Below are 17,230 nucleotides of genomic sequence, written 5' to 3'. Positions count from 1 at the left end.
CATAGAATTATTTAGGTTGGAAAAGACCTTCAAGATCATCGAGTCCAACCATCAACGATGCCCACTAAACCATGTCCTGAAGTACCCTGTCCACTCGCTTTCTGAATATCTCCAGGGATGGTGACTCAACCACTTCCCTGTGCAGCCCATTCCAATGTTTGACCACCCTCTCAGTAAAAAAATTTTTCCTAATATCTAACCTAAATCTCCCTTGCCTCAGCTTGAGGCCATTTCCTCTTGTCCTATCTCCAGCCACCTGACAGAAGAGACCAGCACCCACCTCACTACAACCCCCTTTCAGGTAGTTGTAGAGAGGGATAGGGTCTCCCCTCAGCCTCCTCTTTTCTAGACTAAACAGCCCCAAATTAATTGTGAATCCTTGTCTTTCAGGAAGCGTAAGGAATTCTGGACATCTAAATAAAAAAGGACAGTATTCCTTTTAAAATCTGAGTATTGCACATTTCAGGAGAAGCTGTGAATCTAACTTTTGTTAACTTCCAATGCCTCGCTGCATGAAAGAGACACTAAAAAGCTATCTTGAAAACAGAAACCTGTTTGCCAAGGACAATTTTAGCAATAAAGCAACCGTGGCTTCTTCAATCACAAGTGCAGCTCTTTCACCATGAATATTGAGTTATGAGGTTATGCTAACACAATACAAATATATTCCTGTGTTTGTCCAAAAAGAAAAGAAATACAACAACATGCAGTACAGATGTACCACTGATTTAAATATAACACACACCAACCGTGCATCAGAACTCAAAAAAATGGGTGTGGATAACCTGACACCACACTGCTCTATATGCTACTGAGAAGGAAAGGTTGAGGCATACAAATAGAAAACGTGTTTTTATTTTCAAGCAAAGCAAAGTTGGAGATGTGCTAAGATGAACTAAGAAGATGGGCAAGATTATTCACTAGAATTCACTTAGGAAAATGCTAATCACATTAGTGCATAGCTGTGCTCACCTCTGAATTAAGGATTACTAAATATATTAATGGCAATGCAAAAAAAAAATACTGTTTTATCTTTTAGTTTGGCTATCACCATTGTGTTCTTTGGGAAGGTCTAATACTTTAATCTGAACCTTATTCTAACTGACAATGGAAAAAACAGCAGCAGTTTACAGACAGAAAGACTGACAACTGCTGCTGAATGACACAAGTTTTCTGCTTTGTGTTTTGAAAGAGCTCAATTATGCTGGATCATTGAACACTTCACTGCGGGATGGCCCAACAATCTGTGACAGAGTATCCTGGTTGGCACTTGCATGCAGAAAGCTGCTTAAATAATAACCCAGTTCCCACAAGCAGAGTGCTGCTATTTAAGCTGCTCATTGTCAACAGTTTGCACACAAGAATAGCAATTTGTAGTATATTAAAAATCCCAAACGCTTTTAATGCTCTAAATGGAGGAGACAGTAGTGTTAAAAAGGGAGATGAGGGAAGACATATTTCAGATTTGTACCACATACATAAGAACAAACACTTTTAAAACCTCTTTGAAATGCCTGGAGGGCCCCTATTCTGCAACCTCCATGATTACTCCATGATTAGAGAGGACATATGTATTGTTTTCTGTGGAAACACTAAATATACTGACACAGCAGAACTGGGAAAAACTGACACGCACCTTAAGGAAGTCTCTCGGGAAAGAAAACTAAAATGCTTCCCTTTATCATACACCAAAACTTTTTCAAATTTATCTACTAAGCCTATATGGCAAGGGAAACTCTGGTAACATTTATTGTTAAAACACACATAAGAGATGGATTCATTAAAATCATACTTGTCTAGTTAAGCTGATATTGCCTCTAACAAGATCCCCTCCTGCTTCAGACAGACTGTAGTGTCACTGTGCTCCTAATGCTCCATCCTCAGTCAAGTCAATGATTGTCACAAGCGTGGTGGTCACACTAGCAGATTACTTTTCGTACCATGCAAGACTGCAATACTACACGTCAGTGGTGGAGAACTTTAAAATGTCATGAGCACATCACGTTCTTGTACACTAGTGTAGAACGGCTTCCCAAAGATAAAGGAATGTAGACCTGGTTTAATCTTCTCAGCCAAAGCCATTATTATGTTAAGATCGCCCTCTGCTGCTAAGTCAAGATCTACCTTTAAACTACGAAGAGACTTAAACGGTTTTTTTCCTTTTTGCCTGTAAGAAAATAAAAAAGGTGTTGTAAAAAAGAACAGAGGAAGTTTCTCAACACCTGCTTTCTATTATCTGTTCACTTACGTGTCATCCTCTACGTATTTTATTAAAGTTAAGGCTTTTCTGTGAAGGACTAGTAGAAATTGTGCAAGGAAAGTACTCCTTAGAGACAAGCCAGGCTTCAGATGGAAGATCTATTAAAAATTATACCAAAAAATTAAGTAGACATGGAAATTCAAGTATCATTTTAAGAATGTGGAATATAAAGAAACATTGCATACACACATACATATCCTTAATTATAGCAAAGCAGGCATATTAACAGCATATTTGTAGATATACGCAACATTCTTTCTTAGTTTTCTAACTGCTTAGATGCAATAAATTAAGCTGTTTTACAATTCTGTTTGGATAAAGTATTATTTTCCTTTTTAAAATGATATGAAATTAATCTCCATCAGGTAGCTTTCTCAATACGTAACTGTAGACACTTGCACAGCAACAGAAAATGTGCATTGTTTTTCATACGTAAGGAATTTCAGTATTATGCTACAAATAACACAAGTATTTTTCTCTCTAGTTATGCAGAGAAGAATCATAGCACTAGTATGAAAAAGAGCTACCAAGCCAACAAATTATCTTCATGTTAAATTATCTGTTACTAGGGCTCAAAGCACTGAACTTTAGTTCTTGTTCTTTCTGAAAAAGCAACAATTACCTGATCCAGGAAGGCTTTTACTAATGTATCTCGATGCAGGATATCTTGAAACACATTTCTATAGAAAAGAAAGCAAACAAACATGTGAGGTAATGCCTTAGACACTAACTGTCCAGCAGCTGTGCACAGCAACAGCATTACTGTTTACAATCTGGCAGAAATTAAAAGTGAATTCAAAATTTTAGTGATTTATAATCCTGCTATTTTTAAAGCTAATCCAGAATTTTAAAGCTAAACTTTCAGATGTTATTAACTAAACCCAGGAAAGCCATTGGGCCCTGTCAAATACACCTAGGTCTGTTATACACCTATTTAAAACAGGCAACAAAATTAAGATAACATGGTCAGATGTATCACTGAAAATGAGTTTCAGTAATATTTAATGCAATGAAACTACTGATGGAACTGGTAAATTCCTCCAAAACAAATGCAAGTACTGGAGCTGAAGAAGCTTATTAAAAACAAAAAAACTCATGTACTTTATTAGAAAGTACACTTTGTACTACTTTACTCTCTTGTCCCAAATCAAGTAACTTCTGAGAGATGTGACAGAGAAGTACATACAAATCAGGCGTGAAACTCTCATCTGTGTGGATAATATGATCTTGAGACATTTCTTCATCTGAATTAGCTCTCCAAAATGCTGTCAGCTCGGATCTCATGTATCGTCGTTGGTTATAGATGTGTTCATGACAAGGGGGCATCTGCTTCACTGTATTGACATCTACGTCTATATGTGTAGTAGGATATGGGGCATACATTACTTGACGGAAAGGCAACACAAAGCTTCCTGTTGCATCCTGTTTTAGTGAAAAAAAATTATTCTTCTAGTTACTTTTTTAAAAAAAACAAAGCTATACTGGAACAAAACAGTATTAAAGCATCATGCCTAAATTTTAAATCTCATTTGTTTAGACACGTTTTGTTTGAGAGAACTGGTGGTTGTAGCCCAGTAAAAAGTCCCTCATACTGGATGTTTCCCTTAATATAATTGTGAAAACAGGTACTGAGGTAACCTGTATATTACAGTATTGCATCATCTGCTTCATGAGCCCATTAACACTACAGTATTATATTTATCTGGTAAGTTTAGACTGCTTGCTAGAGCAAAAAGCATTATTTTTCTATTCAAAATACTTGGAAACTGTAGGATGGATGGACTGGGTTTTTTTTTGGTTTTGGTACAACACAAAAATTTAATGCCTTTTGGGATTCTAGCCCCAAGTAGGCAAAAGAATATTATTATTGTACCTCAAAGTACAGGAACAATACTCAAGAAGTAGATGTGTTAGAGAAAAGACTGGCTTGGAATTTTAACATGCAAATAGTTACAAGGAAAGTGATAGTGCCAGAAAGGAATCAAGGGAAGATCACATATTTCTTTGAACATCTATGTATGTGTATGCGTGTGCATATTATATGCACACGCATACACACATCAAAGAATGTTCTTAAACTACAGAAGAATAGAACTACCCTAAGCTTACTTACTTTGAGTAAGCCTTGAACAAAAAGTCCTGACTCGTATTTGAAAGAAGACTCATTTCTACAGAGTCTGGAACACTTCCGCTCTGACGGCGTAAGAAACAGACACAACGTTCTCACAATCTGCATTAAAAAGAACAGTTTTGAAAAACATGAAAATGTAAGGAATGAACTGATCTTCAAATGGAATTTCTGATTAGAATATATTAGGCATTTCAAATTATGAACAAAGAAGTTCACCATGCTTATTAGAAAAGCCAAAACTTTACCAAGGTCACAGAACAGTGACGTACTTCAATTATTAAGCTGTAAGCCATATTACTCCAACTTCTTGTCAAATAAAGAAAAAAATCCAACACTTTTTGGCAAAGTTTGTTTTTTAGCCAACTACATAGAACAAATCACTTTTTCCTTCTATTGCCTCTTCCTATTACATAAACATGAATTACTGTGATTACTTTCCTAGCCTTTTAAGCCTCTTACTTTATTCATTCAGGCACAGTCGATTTCCTAAATAAGTATCCATGCTTATTTCCTCAGTAATTTCCTCAAACTCTCCCTTAAGAGCAACAAAGGTACTTCATTATCCATTTTCAAACTCCTGTGCTACTACAGCTACAAGTAATCATGCATTCTGCTAACGTTTCAGTCTTAACCTGTGGAGTCCTACCTGTGTCTGTAAAGGTGTTTGAGAAGGCTCTATCCTTGCACAATGTGTTTGTGCAGTACCTAACAATGACAACCTAGTTTCTCACTAATGCTTTTTGCCACTTCAGCAAGATGCAACAGGTGGTTTTTTTACTTTAAGGAAAGCTAAAGTATGCCATAAAGAAAGCAATTACTTCAGAACAGTTGCACTGTGACACAAAGAGCACACTGCTGATAAGAACCTGTGTAGAATTTATGAAATTTACCCCAGATGTATCTTGAGACTCACATTTTTCTAGATTGTTTTTTTTCCTATAGTGTCTAGCTTATCAATATATTATTTTACATACTCATAACCATTTAGACCTTAAAGCCTTTTAGTTAATTATTTTATGAACTATAAGCTTTTTATAACCGCTTAAGCCTTTAACATTTCCTCTATCATGCTAACTCAAACATGTGCAAATCTTACATCCCTGAAACAATACCTATTAACTGTGGTTAGCTGATTTCAGCTAAGAACTGAGAATTTTCTTCTCTCTGGTTCCCCTGTTGCTTGTGATTATTTTTCAGTATCAGCATTTACTGTCTATTTCATCAGAGGTGCTTTACCATCACTGCCAATACATGCACCCCACCCCCCTCAATTTTTATAAAGCATCATGAAGTGCTTATTTCAAAACACAGGTTTACTAAAGGCGCCTTGAATTTTTAAAAAGACTATTATATTACACTGCAGCAAGAAGCCCTACACACTATAAAATACATAATATTTATAGTCTACAATTAATATATAATATTCTCAGCAGGACCACTGGTCTTAATTTTTATTTCACGCTGAAGCAATACACACAGATACATACATACATATAATCAAAAAGGGCATCAACTTTGAGAATTAAAATGGATTTTTCCTCAAAGGAAGGTTTCAGTCTTACAAAATAAACCAGAGCTCAATAATTAGCACATCACAATTAAAAACATAATCAGACAGAAAAGCCCAATATACAAAACCATTCCTTATCACAAAATGAAGTTTTCTGAATATACTTTTTCTCCACAGGTACCACTGTAGGACCTTTGTCATGGTCTCAGGACATGGGACTATTGTTATTGTATGGCCCAGAGGCCCCAGTGTGAATTGAAAACTTGTAATGCTACATAACTACACAGAACCTTACCCTCACAGCAGTATTGGTATAGTCATTAAGTGTGGTGGTGCCTAATACCTGAAGGCTCTAGGATTGCACTTTTATGAAACCTTTCTTTTCATTCCCAGTTGGAGGGATATTCTGAATCAAAGAGGTTTATTAAAAGGACACAGCTGTGAACGTAGAGAGGCAATTGATTTAGTGAAATACATCTACTCTCAAAGAAAACATTTCCTTCATGATTTATCTCTGAATATCCTAACTGAAAATTAACTTCAGTTTTTTTATTAGAAGGGATGGAGTAACACCCTAACTAAATGCAAGTCAAAGGGAAATCTCTCTAAACAAAATGCTGATGCATTGCAGTACACTAAAAGGAAATACGCTTAAGAAATATTTCAATGGACAGCAAACACAAGTGCATCTCTTCCAGGAGCTGCCTTCAGTTTATCTGAAACTAGCATTTTGGTAAAATCAAAAAGCTGTATACAAAAAAAGTACTTGGACAATTCTGAATAAGGAAAACATCCTCATTTGAATTTTTCCCTCACATACTGGGTAAGTTTAAAATAAGCATCAAGAAACGCTCCATTTACACTAAAACATTAGAGGAAAAGCAGGGCAGGTGATAGTTTCATACTGGTTCAAATTAAATATTTCGTAATAAGCTACAAGAGAGTTACTAACAGCATGGGAAAAAAAAAGTCTGACACAAAAATGTAATTATTTTCTTGTTCTGAAATGATAGCTTCCAAGAGTGACCTTTTTTTCCTCCCAAATAGACCATAATTATGTATACACTCTTCCCTTTTAAGAGGTACAGCTAATGCTGCTTATTTTTTCTAGACCTGAAAGCTCCTAAACATCATCCCTGATGTGCTCCAGCCAGTATGACACACTGAGTGTTTTCTTTTTAGAGGACATGTTTTCAGGGGTTTAGATCTGGACTTTGCCTCTTTCTGGTTCTTCTGGAAAGATGAGTGCCATGGTTTAACCCCAGCCAGCAACTAAGCACCACGCAGCCGCTCACTTCCCGCTTCCCGCCCTCCCCCCCCCCGGGGGATGGGGGAGAAAATCAGAAAACGAAGTTAAACTCCTAGGTTGAGATAAGAATGGTTTAATAGAACAGAAAAGAAGAAACTAATAATGCTAACACTAATAAAGTGACAATAGTAATAATAAAAGTATTGGAATATACAAATGATGCACAATGCAATTGCTCACCACCCGCCGACTGATGCCCAGTTAGTCCCTGAGCGGTGATCCCGGCCCCGCCCCTTCCCTCAGTTTATATACTGGGCATGACGTCACATGGTATGGAATACCCCATTGGCCAGTTTGGGTCAGCTGCCCTGGCTGTGTTCCCTCCCAAATTCTTGTGCCCCTCTGGCCTTCTTGCTGGCTGGGCATCAGAAGCTGAAATATCCTTGACTTTAGACTAAACATTACTTAGCAACAACTGAAAACATCAGTGTGTTATCAACATTCTTCTCATATCTAACTCAAAACCACAGGACTATACCAGCTACTAGAAAGACAACTCTATCCCAGCTGAAACCAGGACAATGAGTCAAACCTAATTTAAGATCTACCAGCTGAACTGTACACTTACTTACCAATTAAGTTTTAAACAGACTGAAGATGAAGTCAACACAAATACAGCTATGATGAAAAAATATACTGGAATTGCTGGAATGGTTTGAAGTCCTGATAAGCTTGCCTGTTTCAACATGTTTGTGTGTGTGACTACAGGCTCAGCAGCTTTGAGGTTCCACAAAACATGAGCAGTTCATGATGCAGAAGTACATTTATTCCCCAGCGTTAAGAAAAATTATGCAGATACTAATTTCTTAAGAATACATGGAAAATACCCACTGACATAGCTGAACTGAGCAAGTCAGTTCAGACCTCTTCAATTTGTGTATTGTAGCTAACAAAAAGCTCAGACTAATTCACTTGTTATATAGAGTATCAATTAAATTAAATACATTGGTTTTCTTATAGTTGCCAGAATATAACTGATAAGGCAATTTTCAGGCAGAATTATCAACTGCTAGATGAATCAGATGAAGTAAGATAACCAGACAACAGTATTCTGTCCTTCTTCAACCTCAAGCATGTTTATAGATAAACCTTGTTCCAAATAACACACTAACACTCCTAACAGCATTTAAATTTGGTTTATTAGAAAGTGCATTACCTTATTAACTTTTTCTGCGCTGCTTCCTACAACGACAGAACAACCACAGGTCTGCAGGTGTGAACTAATTGCACTGCAAATAAAAAGAAACATAGGTTAATACATTTAATCAGACTTTTCAAATAAAACAATTATCATCTTCATAAGAAAAATGAAGTGCTTCTAGTATAAATATAGGCCCATACCCATAGGGCCTCACACAGCTGTGTAGGTTACTGCTGAAATCCAAAAGTTCAATAGTATCTACGTTTTCATTTTGATGAATAAAAAGACTGTCACTCAATATCTCCAAACACCAGTTACAGAGCAAACAAAAACTGTCTATTGCTACTATCTAACTGTATTACAGAACCTGTATAAAATAACTCATCTAAAGTAACAGAAGACATACTAATAATGAAGGATGCAAAAGCATCTATACAGAAGACCTATTCCATGGTTGTCCCAGTTTTCTGAAACCGTGGGTCAGAAACCCGTTTTGGGAGACCTGGCAGGTAAACTGTTCTACTCTTGCTAACTACATGGGCAAGAGCATGTCACAAGCTTGAGTCCCTCAAAACATACACAGGCATGCTTGAAGTTGAGTGATCTTGTCTTGTGAGTTGCCAACAGCACACAGATCTGATTTAGTCTCCCTTAAGCTTGGAGGCTGCAGTAAATATAGCTGGACTAACCTTGACAACTCAACTTGTCCTCAAGAAACTTCTGTTGAGGTTTCTTATCCTCATCCTCCCTTTCCCCCTGTACTTTCTCAAACTAGCACGTGGCTGACAGCTTCAAAAAGTCTAGATACCCTAGATAGTCTAGGTAGTATTAAAAAATTTCTCCAATACCTGTGAATATACAAAAGTACATTTATACTGTCTTACTGAAGGATGCATTGTATGTGATTAACCAGTTCTAATAAACACCTCTAATTGATAAGGACTATAATAGCTACACTCAGACTCTGAAATCCTACAGGTGGACTTTATAGTGACCTGCTACTATTTCTCTTATCCAGTACATTCTAAGAGTTAAATTTAAGGTAATCTGAATACCTATGAGTTCTTTCTTTGGGGCAGAAATAGATGTTTAATTTCATTTAGAAGTTACTAAGAAAGCATAACTACTTATTTTAGAGATTGGTATTGTTAATATGGCAGTTAACTTAGTTCAATCCAATTTTTCTTCAATGACATGTATAAATCCATACAACATTATATTTAAGACTTGAAATCTGAACCTAGATGAGCTAATAAGCTTTGCAGATAAGCTAAAAAGCAGACATTTGGACCCTTCACACGAATGGCCACATTATTCTTTTCCGGGCAAAATTTCCAGGGAGAAGCAGCAGCACAAGAGATTAACCTGACACCCTACCGGCTACTACCTGCCCAATAAATCTCCATCTGTTATAAGAATAGCTCATCATTGTAGGATCAATGGCTCTAGTTGTTTACAATAATACACTCCGTAACAGTCACTTCATTATTTCCCAAATTCTCTGTGGAACTAAATACTACATTATTGTGAAGAATTAGTTAATTTAGCACATGAATTTCTGTAGTACTGAAAGCATATGTGACGCTGTATTAATAGATGGCACTAGGCACTACATAAACGAATGCGGTTACACCAGAGATGTTCTGAAAGGTAATGGAACATCAATTAAAATCTATGAAATATGCTTTCCCACAGGAAGAGACCAAGATGCTCTCACGTGCCACTACTTCCACTTCCACATTAAAAACAGGGTGAAAAAAGAGAAATACACAATTTAATAATAACCTTTCTATATGCCATACCATTACTGACTCTTATTCATAGTTTGGGCAGTAACCACAACCCATTTTTTTTCGCATTTCATAAAAATGTAAGACTTAAGAGTTATATCCTCATAAAGTTAAACATAATTATCAAAGAAAAATTATATTTGATGGAAATTCTATTATCAAGAAAATGACTCTGTGACAATACAGTCTATAGAGATGCAGCTATCAGCTCAGAGCCATTCTTCTAAAATGACAGCAACTTCTGCCACATTTTGTAGACAAAAATTTCAAAAAGCCACATACATATCATCCTCCCATCTCCTATGAAGAAAACTAATCTAATACATGTTCACATGCACATAAAGATAGATAGATAGATATATACATACATATACACACACAAGTTTAAACTGTTTTACTGCAGCATAAATCAAAACTGAAATTCTTACTTGAGAAGAAAGCCTTCATGGCAACTATCCCCGATGTCATCATCATTTAGTACCGTGTCACTTATCTGAAATGCAAGTAAATATAAAGGAAGGTTAGACAACCTTCTGCAACACATTCCAATTAATTGATTTTTGGTTTTAATGATAGGTGGGAACTGTTTGGGAACTATTTAAACTAAGTTGTAAGACTGTCCAAAAAAGCACAACCTTAAAAAGACCTTCTAACTTTAGCCAAAGCATTTTGAAAATGAGAAAGTTACTCGATTATTAAACGTTCTTCACCAGTCATAAGTCAGATTCCTTTCATGGCTTTTTTCTATAACCTTGTCCAAAATACTTTAAATCAGTGCATGAGAGATCACTTCTACTTCCTCCTTGAGAAGTCTAAACCACACTGAAACAAGTATCAACATTAAAACCATTTACCTCTCCATTCATTTTGCTACGCATCAAATAGCCTTTCCACTCCACTCTTAAAAACAGTATCATCCTACGCAGTCAATTTTGCTAAGTGCTGACCATAAAAACCACTGTTACTACTGTTATATTTACCAAACTACAACAGTTATGTTAAACCATTACCGACACCACTTAGGAGAACTTGATGTGAAACAACTGGGGTGTACAAGAATTTATGACAACTGTGGGGTTTTGTCCGCCAAAGGGAGTACCAAACCAGAGTGCCAAAGCCACTATTTTATTCAGAATGCAAAGAACGCAAGGACTTACATCTATTTCTTCTGGAACACTGTGTGATTTCATAGATGAAAGGAGTTCCATTACAGGAATGACTTCTCCGGTCAGCATTGGAATGATGCTCTGGCCCTGCACAGTAAATAAAATGCTTGAAGTAAAAGCACATTGTGCAGTATTAGAAGTTACTACTAACATGAACTTGCAATATTGCATGCAAAACACCTTTAACTTCCTATTGTTTGGAAGTGTGGTATGAGTGGAAATTGATGCATAGACTTCTTGGGCTTTGCTCATCAATAATTATGAATTGGAAACATACATATTGCTTCTCAACATCATGTCTAAAATGTATTTCCAGGGTCCAGTGCTAATTTTCACAGTCAGTTTGATTGGCCTAGACAAGTATTTGGAGTGACATAATTTGATCATACCATATTATGTGCAATTACTGTTAAGCATTTTAGATTCAAATCTGATGTTTTAACAATGACAGGAAACCAAACACAGGCATATTAGTTAATAACACACAAAATTACTTATCTGATTTATCTATCACAAGAAACCGAAGCGACAATTTCATATTTACAGTTTCAGAAATCAAATTCTTTGCACAGTCTTATCCGTTAGGTCTCCAACCACATTCCAACATGACAGACTCCGTATGTCTCTGTAACTTGAAAAGGTAACGACCTAGTGAAAAACCATCCTTGATAGGAGGCGAGCATGAATCTATGGAAGCTACTACCTTTACAGAGCTTCAAGTTCAAGTGACTTTCCTTTTCTGAAAGGTAATATTCTTCATAGATTTCTGTTTTACCCATAAAGTGATGAAATATATTGTCCTTCAACTTGTTCACAGCTTCCATCATCCTATCTTCAGAAACTTTGCCTCCTGTGCATGGCAGGTCATCAGCCACTCCAAAGTATCTTCCTGGATCCCAAAAATAAGAAGCAGCACCAACTTCTACAGTCACCAGATGCAGTCAAATACTTTTGTGATGGTGTGCCATACACATCAACCAGATGGCCCTTACCTGATCCTCCATTCTCTCCGTGCCTTCCAACACAATCTTCTGGAAATGTTCTTGCCTCTCCTGAGCAAGAGAAGCAGTTAAATATAAACGCTCTGGTATTTGTTTATATATGTATGCACACAACAGTCAAATGGTACAGTTTCTTCCCTGCGGAGTCACGCTTCTTAGATTCAAATTTCGATGTTCAAGTCTTTTTTCTTTTACAGAGTTGACATTAGCGGGAAGTGATGTCATTTTAAACAGACCAACATGCCCTGCTTTGCCCCCCACCAAACCTCTCACATGCTTGGCCATGAGTAGCAAGAAAGGGAGGGTGTGATGACAATGACAAAACATTAAGTTTCTTCATTACAGATCAAGAAAATGCCAAATTATCAGATTAAAGTGCAGAATTCCACTTTAGGTATGGATTTTTATTTTCAAATGGATACAGACTGATGGATCCTGATGCAGCAAGAGAAAAGAGAGATCTTCAGAATGAGAAAATTTTTTTGTTTGGGGAGGGTAGGAAAAACAAGACTTTTTTTTCCACATCTTGAGACACTGACAAGTCTTCAAAACATTGTTTTTTAACCAAGTACAGGAGACATGAAACCTCAAAATACACAAAAGACAATGTACAAGAGACTGGACAAAGTTATCAAAACAGACTCATCAGCATCTGAGTAGCAAACTGGATTCAAACTGCAACTTACAACGGAATCAAGTTATTATTCACAAAAAGAATTTGGCATTAATCACTGGAACAATCAATATAATACCCCCAAAATGGAAGATGCTGTGAGAACTAATGGTATCTTTTGCTCGATGCTGGCAGGTTACTGCATTTTTATTGATTACTCATTAGTTTCCTGTGACTGAACTACTCAAAGTTGATCAACTTCAAGTGGGAAAAGAGTTTACATGACTTTTTTTGAGCAGATGAATAGGGAAGAAGCTACAGTAACTTGCCCTAAAACAGTAATAAAACTTGTCTAACCATTTAAAAGAAGCATCTGTGAAAAAGAATACTGGAATGAGGCAGATTCCTTTGGGGCAACTCCATCCTTGAGTTCAGCGTCAGTGAAATAAGACATCCTTGACAATGACGATCCCTTGCTTTAAAAGAAGTCAGTCTTCATGAAGATAAGGCTGAACAGATGGTGTGAGCCACTTCTTTTTAGAAATATAACTGCTCAAAATTATTAGACAAACATCTGTAACATAAAATTGAAGCAGATAAACGGGGATTCTAATCCCATATAGATGACTTGCTTGGAGTTGCTTGTCTTTCTTTGCCAGTCTGACACTGTTCCATGTTTCTCCTAGTCCTTCAGGTGACGTTTCTTCTTCTACAGTCTAGCTGGAACTGTTGTCTGGCTCTACACAGAACTCATGAGAGCTGATAACCACAACCATTAGAAATTCCAGAACAGATACACAGTTCCTTTCAGATATGACTTCAACATTTTTTTGTTCTGTTGTAGCCATAGTTGCTGAACTGCCTCAAAACGCAAACTACAAAATGAGCCTGTTTTAATTCAGTATTATCATTCTACAGCTCATGCCTAAAGTTTAATCTACATTTTCAAAGCAGTTTTCTCTCTTCTAGGTATGGCTGCAGAACTGCAGATATATGCAGGAAACTTTGATCTTCCTCCAGAAAAAAAAAAAACCAAAAAACAAAAACAGACAATAAAAGTTTATTTCAGAATGTATCACTGTCTCAGCTAACCCAGCTGACCTATCTGCTTCAAGAACATCTGAAAAAGAATGAAGAACTTAATGACTGATTTCTGAGGAAACTAGTAGAAAACATTTTTTTTTGTCATTCTCAATGCCACTTGACTGTTATTTCTACTGTGAAAACTTACTGATATGGATCGATGTCCAAAAAGATAGAAGACCTACTATAGCTAAGGAAGATGGACAATTCTTATTTGACCACTCACATTAAAAGTCACTACGAAGGACACTAAACGACAGAGAAGGAATGTAAACAAGAACATGACATAGCATCACTTACGTCAAAAGCACTAACATCCAGCAGGCTTTTAGAAGACTAGGTCAGGAATGACATATTTGTGTCTACTATATTAGTAATAAACTTCATGTCCTATCCTTCCCCTGAAAAATAAACCCCAGAAGTATGAAGACCCAATGTGACAGAAAACACTGCCAGCCATCATCAGGCAATACAGCAAAAATCAATGGAGTTTGTTTGTGTACCAAAAAGGAAACACCACCACAAAAATTAGCATCAGCTTATTATTTCTGGAATCTTAATTAGTTCAGATAAGAGCACTCAAAAAGGAAGTCTAAAGTATGTTGACTAGAAGTCTCAAAACAGAAGAGGAACAAAAACTTTATCAAACATGCATCACCATACACATTACAGCTGACATGCAATCTACTGCTCTAAGACAACTTGTACTCCATGAAGACGACAGAGATTTTAATTTTTCTTGTTAGAATGTTATTTATTTTAAACAAAAATACATAACAATTTTCACTTCATAAGGAATTATCCATAATGTATCCAAAGGTAAGAGTTGCAATTCTTAAGAAAAATCTAGCATGTTTTCCTTTTTGAATTTCAAAAGCAGAAATACCTGGACTAAAGGAGATGTATTTTCGTGGTTCTCCCACTAGTTTTACACAATTTAACACCTGCCAAACTGTTTGTTGATACCCTTTTTTTGAAAAATAACACTGCAATAACAATGACAACATTAATTGCATCAGTTCCCTCTTCTGGAACTCAACAGTGAAAACAATGATTTGAAACACAGTAAATTTACAATTCTACCTAGTTTAAATACACTAATTAACACACTTAAAAGCGAAAATTTATATCAAATTCACAGAGATTAAGATCTGTACAGGATACCTGTTTCACCGAGATAGCCTGGTATAGGTTATATAATATTACCAGGATAAATCATGTGGCTAAAAACCCCAGCCTTGAATTTGCTGACATATTGATAACTTTTAACCTTCAAAATTGTATACTTTTAGAGGTCGACGTCCTCTGAGCTTTTGTGTATGAATTGCTACATAACTAGTGTCACAGAATCTTAATTCTTGCTTTTGCTCAAGATAACCTGGACAACTGTTTTTAGTAATGAACAATAAACTTACCTTATGCATCCATATTCTTCCTTTCCTTATAATATGTGTTAACCTATCCACGCATACTCTGTGAAGTGGCAGGTAGAAGCCAAGTTCACTTTGTGGAAGTATAATTGATAGTCCATATGTGCTTCTGTCTCCATTCCAGTTTCCATCAAAGATTAATGACACAATGATTACCCTTTTTTCTGCCAAGACGAAGAACTTCACATCTATTGCACCGCTTTCTGCATTCCGAAGTATTTCTCCATTCAGGGTGTGGTTAGCAAGAAAAGTTATTTCACCATCACTGAGAAGTACCTGTTCTGTCTTTGGGGCCCAGATATGCCGCACTCGGGGGCCAAGAATATTGTCCCAGTAAGCAAAAGTGGCAGCTAGTAGAGGTGACTCGCCATTCAAAGAGATCTCTGTTTTAGCAACTGCAGGAGATGGTGGTGGACAAAGAGCTGACATGCCTGCTTCCTCTCTCATGTATAACTGAAATGCTTACGTTACCTAAAAAAAAAGTTTTCATAGAAAAAAACAAGATCAGAGCTGCGCTCATTATTATCTCATCTTCTTTTGTTTCCAAATAAGACTTCAAGAGACAACCTGACTTCTACACCTGAGATTTCACTGCAGACTTCATTCAAGAAGGAAGCATATACGCATACCTTCCACATAATGAAGTGGTACGCTTTACAAACTTTAGTCAGTCAGACCTCAAATACCCTTTACTCACTACGCAAGTATGATGAGCCTGCACAACATTCAACTTGTGTAAGAAAACTGACAAATGCTATACATATCCTTTACATCACGGCGACATGCAGGGTGTTGCGATACAAGATGAATGTTTAGCACTTGGTAGAATCTATTGATGGAAAATTCTTCGTAGACACATAGACATTTGTGTCCGCGTACACACAAATCCTTAAACATTTTCCCTAGCAACTTACCCATTTTGATAGAGCTTCCCCATTTTCATGGGGCTGCAGAAGATAACAGGAAGTTCCACCTTCCCTAAAAGTTACGCTACAGTCACAGGAACACATTAAATAAGTTTTACCGACAAATTCAACCCAGGATGGAAAACTCTAAAAGCTAAAACACACTGATCTCGACAAAACCTCACATGACCAGAACCGAGCCTTCCTTTCCTCTCTGCCTGCAGCACTCCAGAGGGGACACCCCTGGAGTACCTAAGGAGCAGTAACAGCCACCTCACTGACACAGCTGTAACTCGCCAGGCCTCTGGCACCGTTCCGTTCCATGTATCTGAACTTTTTTTTTTTATCTCGTCAGCGTCCCTAGTAAGATCGTCCAGATGCATTTCCTCACAGCGGGAGGGTAAAGCACCCTTCTCCGGCTCCTTCTCAAGGCCGGCGAACCCCCGGGCCGTCCCCTGCCAGCCGCTGGCCAGCCCGGAGGGCAGCGGGGAAGCCGAGGCCGTCTGAGGCTCTACATGTGACTTCATAGTTTTCAGGGAAGACGAAAGAGCGCGTCAGCCACCCCTGCTCCCTTACGCTCACGGGCTGACGAGAGACTCCCTCTCACCGCCGCCTTTCCAGGAAAGCCAGCCGCGGCACACGACGGCCGCCCGCCCGCCCGCCGGCAGGAACACCGCGCTCCCAGCCTGGATCAGGCCCCTTTCACACCCTCCAGCTCTGCTCCGAACTTCGGAAAGGACCCACCTCTCGGGGAGGCGGCTGGGGGTCGAGCTGCGAGGGGGCCCAGCTCCTTCCCTCCGCAAACAGGACACGGAGACGACGACGACAGCCCCCGGGACGGAAAACTCCCGCCCCGGCCCCGCGCCCGCCTCACCTCCGCACCAGCCGCCG

The 17,230-nt window shown here is 37.8% G+C and overlaps 1 protein-coding gene across 4 annotated transcripts; it reads right to left on the bottom strand.

Moving 5' to 3' along the window:
- Positions 1-371: 371 nt before the first annotated feature.
- Positions 372-17,230, bottom strand: LOC104838399 (chromosome unknown open reading frame, human C9orf72). Of its 4 annotated transcripts, none has more exons than XM_010578122.1 (11): positions 17,214-17,230; positions 15,420-15,905; positions 12,300-12,359; positions 11,299-11,394; positions 10,570-10,634; positions 8,367-8,439; positions 4,374-4,490; positions 3,447-3,682; positions 2,883-2,940; positions 2,249-2,358; positions 372-2,167 (listed from the first exon to the last, which is right to left on the bottom strand). In XM_010578122.1, the coding sequence occupies exons 2-11, from the start codon at positions 15,879-15,881 to the stop codon at positions 1,981-1,983; spliced, it is 1,464 nt and encodes a 487-aa protein (XP_010576424.1). In that variant the 5' UTR covers positions 15,882-15,905; positions 17,214-17,230; the 3' UTR covers positions 372-1,980. The 4 variants fall into 4 exon arrangements, with proteins under 4 accessions (XP_010576424.1, XP_010576426.1, XP_010576427.1 ...); XM_010578124.1 differs by lacking the exon at positions 17,214-17,230 and adding an exon at positions 17,084-17,177; XM_010578125.1 differs by lacking the exon at positions 12,300-12,359.

Source organism: Haliaeetus leucocephalus, unplaced genomic scaffold (assembly GCF_000737465.1).
Source record: "Haliaeetus leucocephalus isolate CR32 unplaced genomic scaffold, Haliaeetus_leucocephalus-4.0 Scaffold605, whole genome shotgun sequence".
Lineage (NCBI taxonomy): Eukaryota > Metazoa > Chordata > Aves > Accipitriformes > Accipitridae > Haliaeetus > Haliaeetus leucocephalus.
Note: the sequence above shows the minus strand (reverse complement) of the source record. Positions and strands in the feature narration are given on the sequence as shown.

Bases quoted from the DNA above. Each gene is read 5' to 3' on its own strand.
- LOC104838399 (XM_010578122.1), bottom strand. From the start codon at position 15,881: ATGAGAGAGGAAGCAGGCATGTCAGCTCTTTGTCCACCACCATCTCCT. The intron at 10,635-11,298 runs GTAAGTCCTTGC...CTTGCATTTCAG, and splicing joins GTGTTCCAGAAGAAATAGAT to ATAAGTGACACGGTACTAAA. The intron at 2,168-2,248 runs GTAAGTGAACAG...ATTTTCTTACAG, and splicing joins AAATACGTAGAGGATGACAC to GCAAAAAGGAAAAAAACCGT.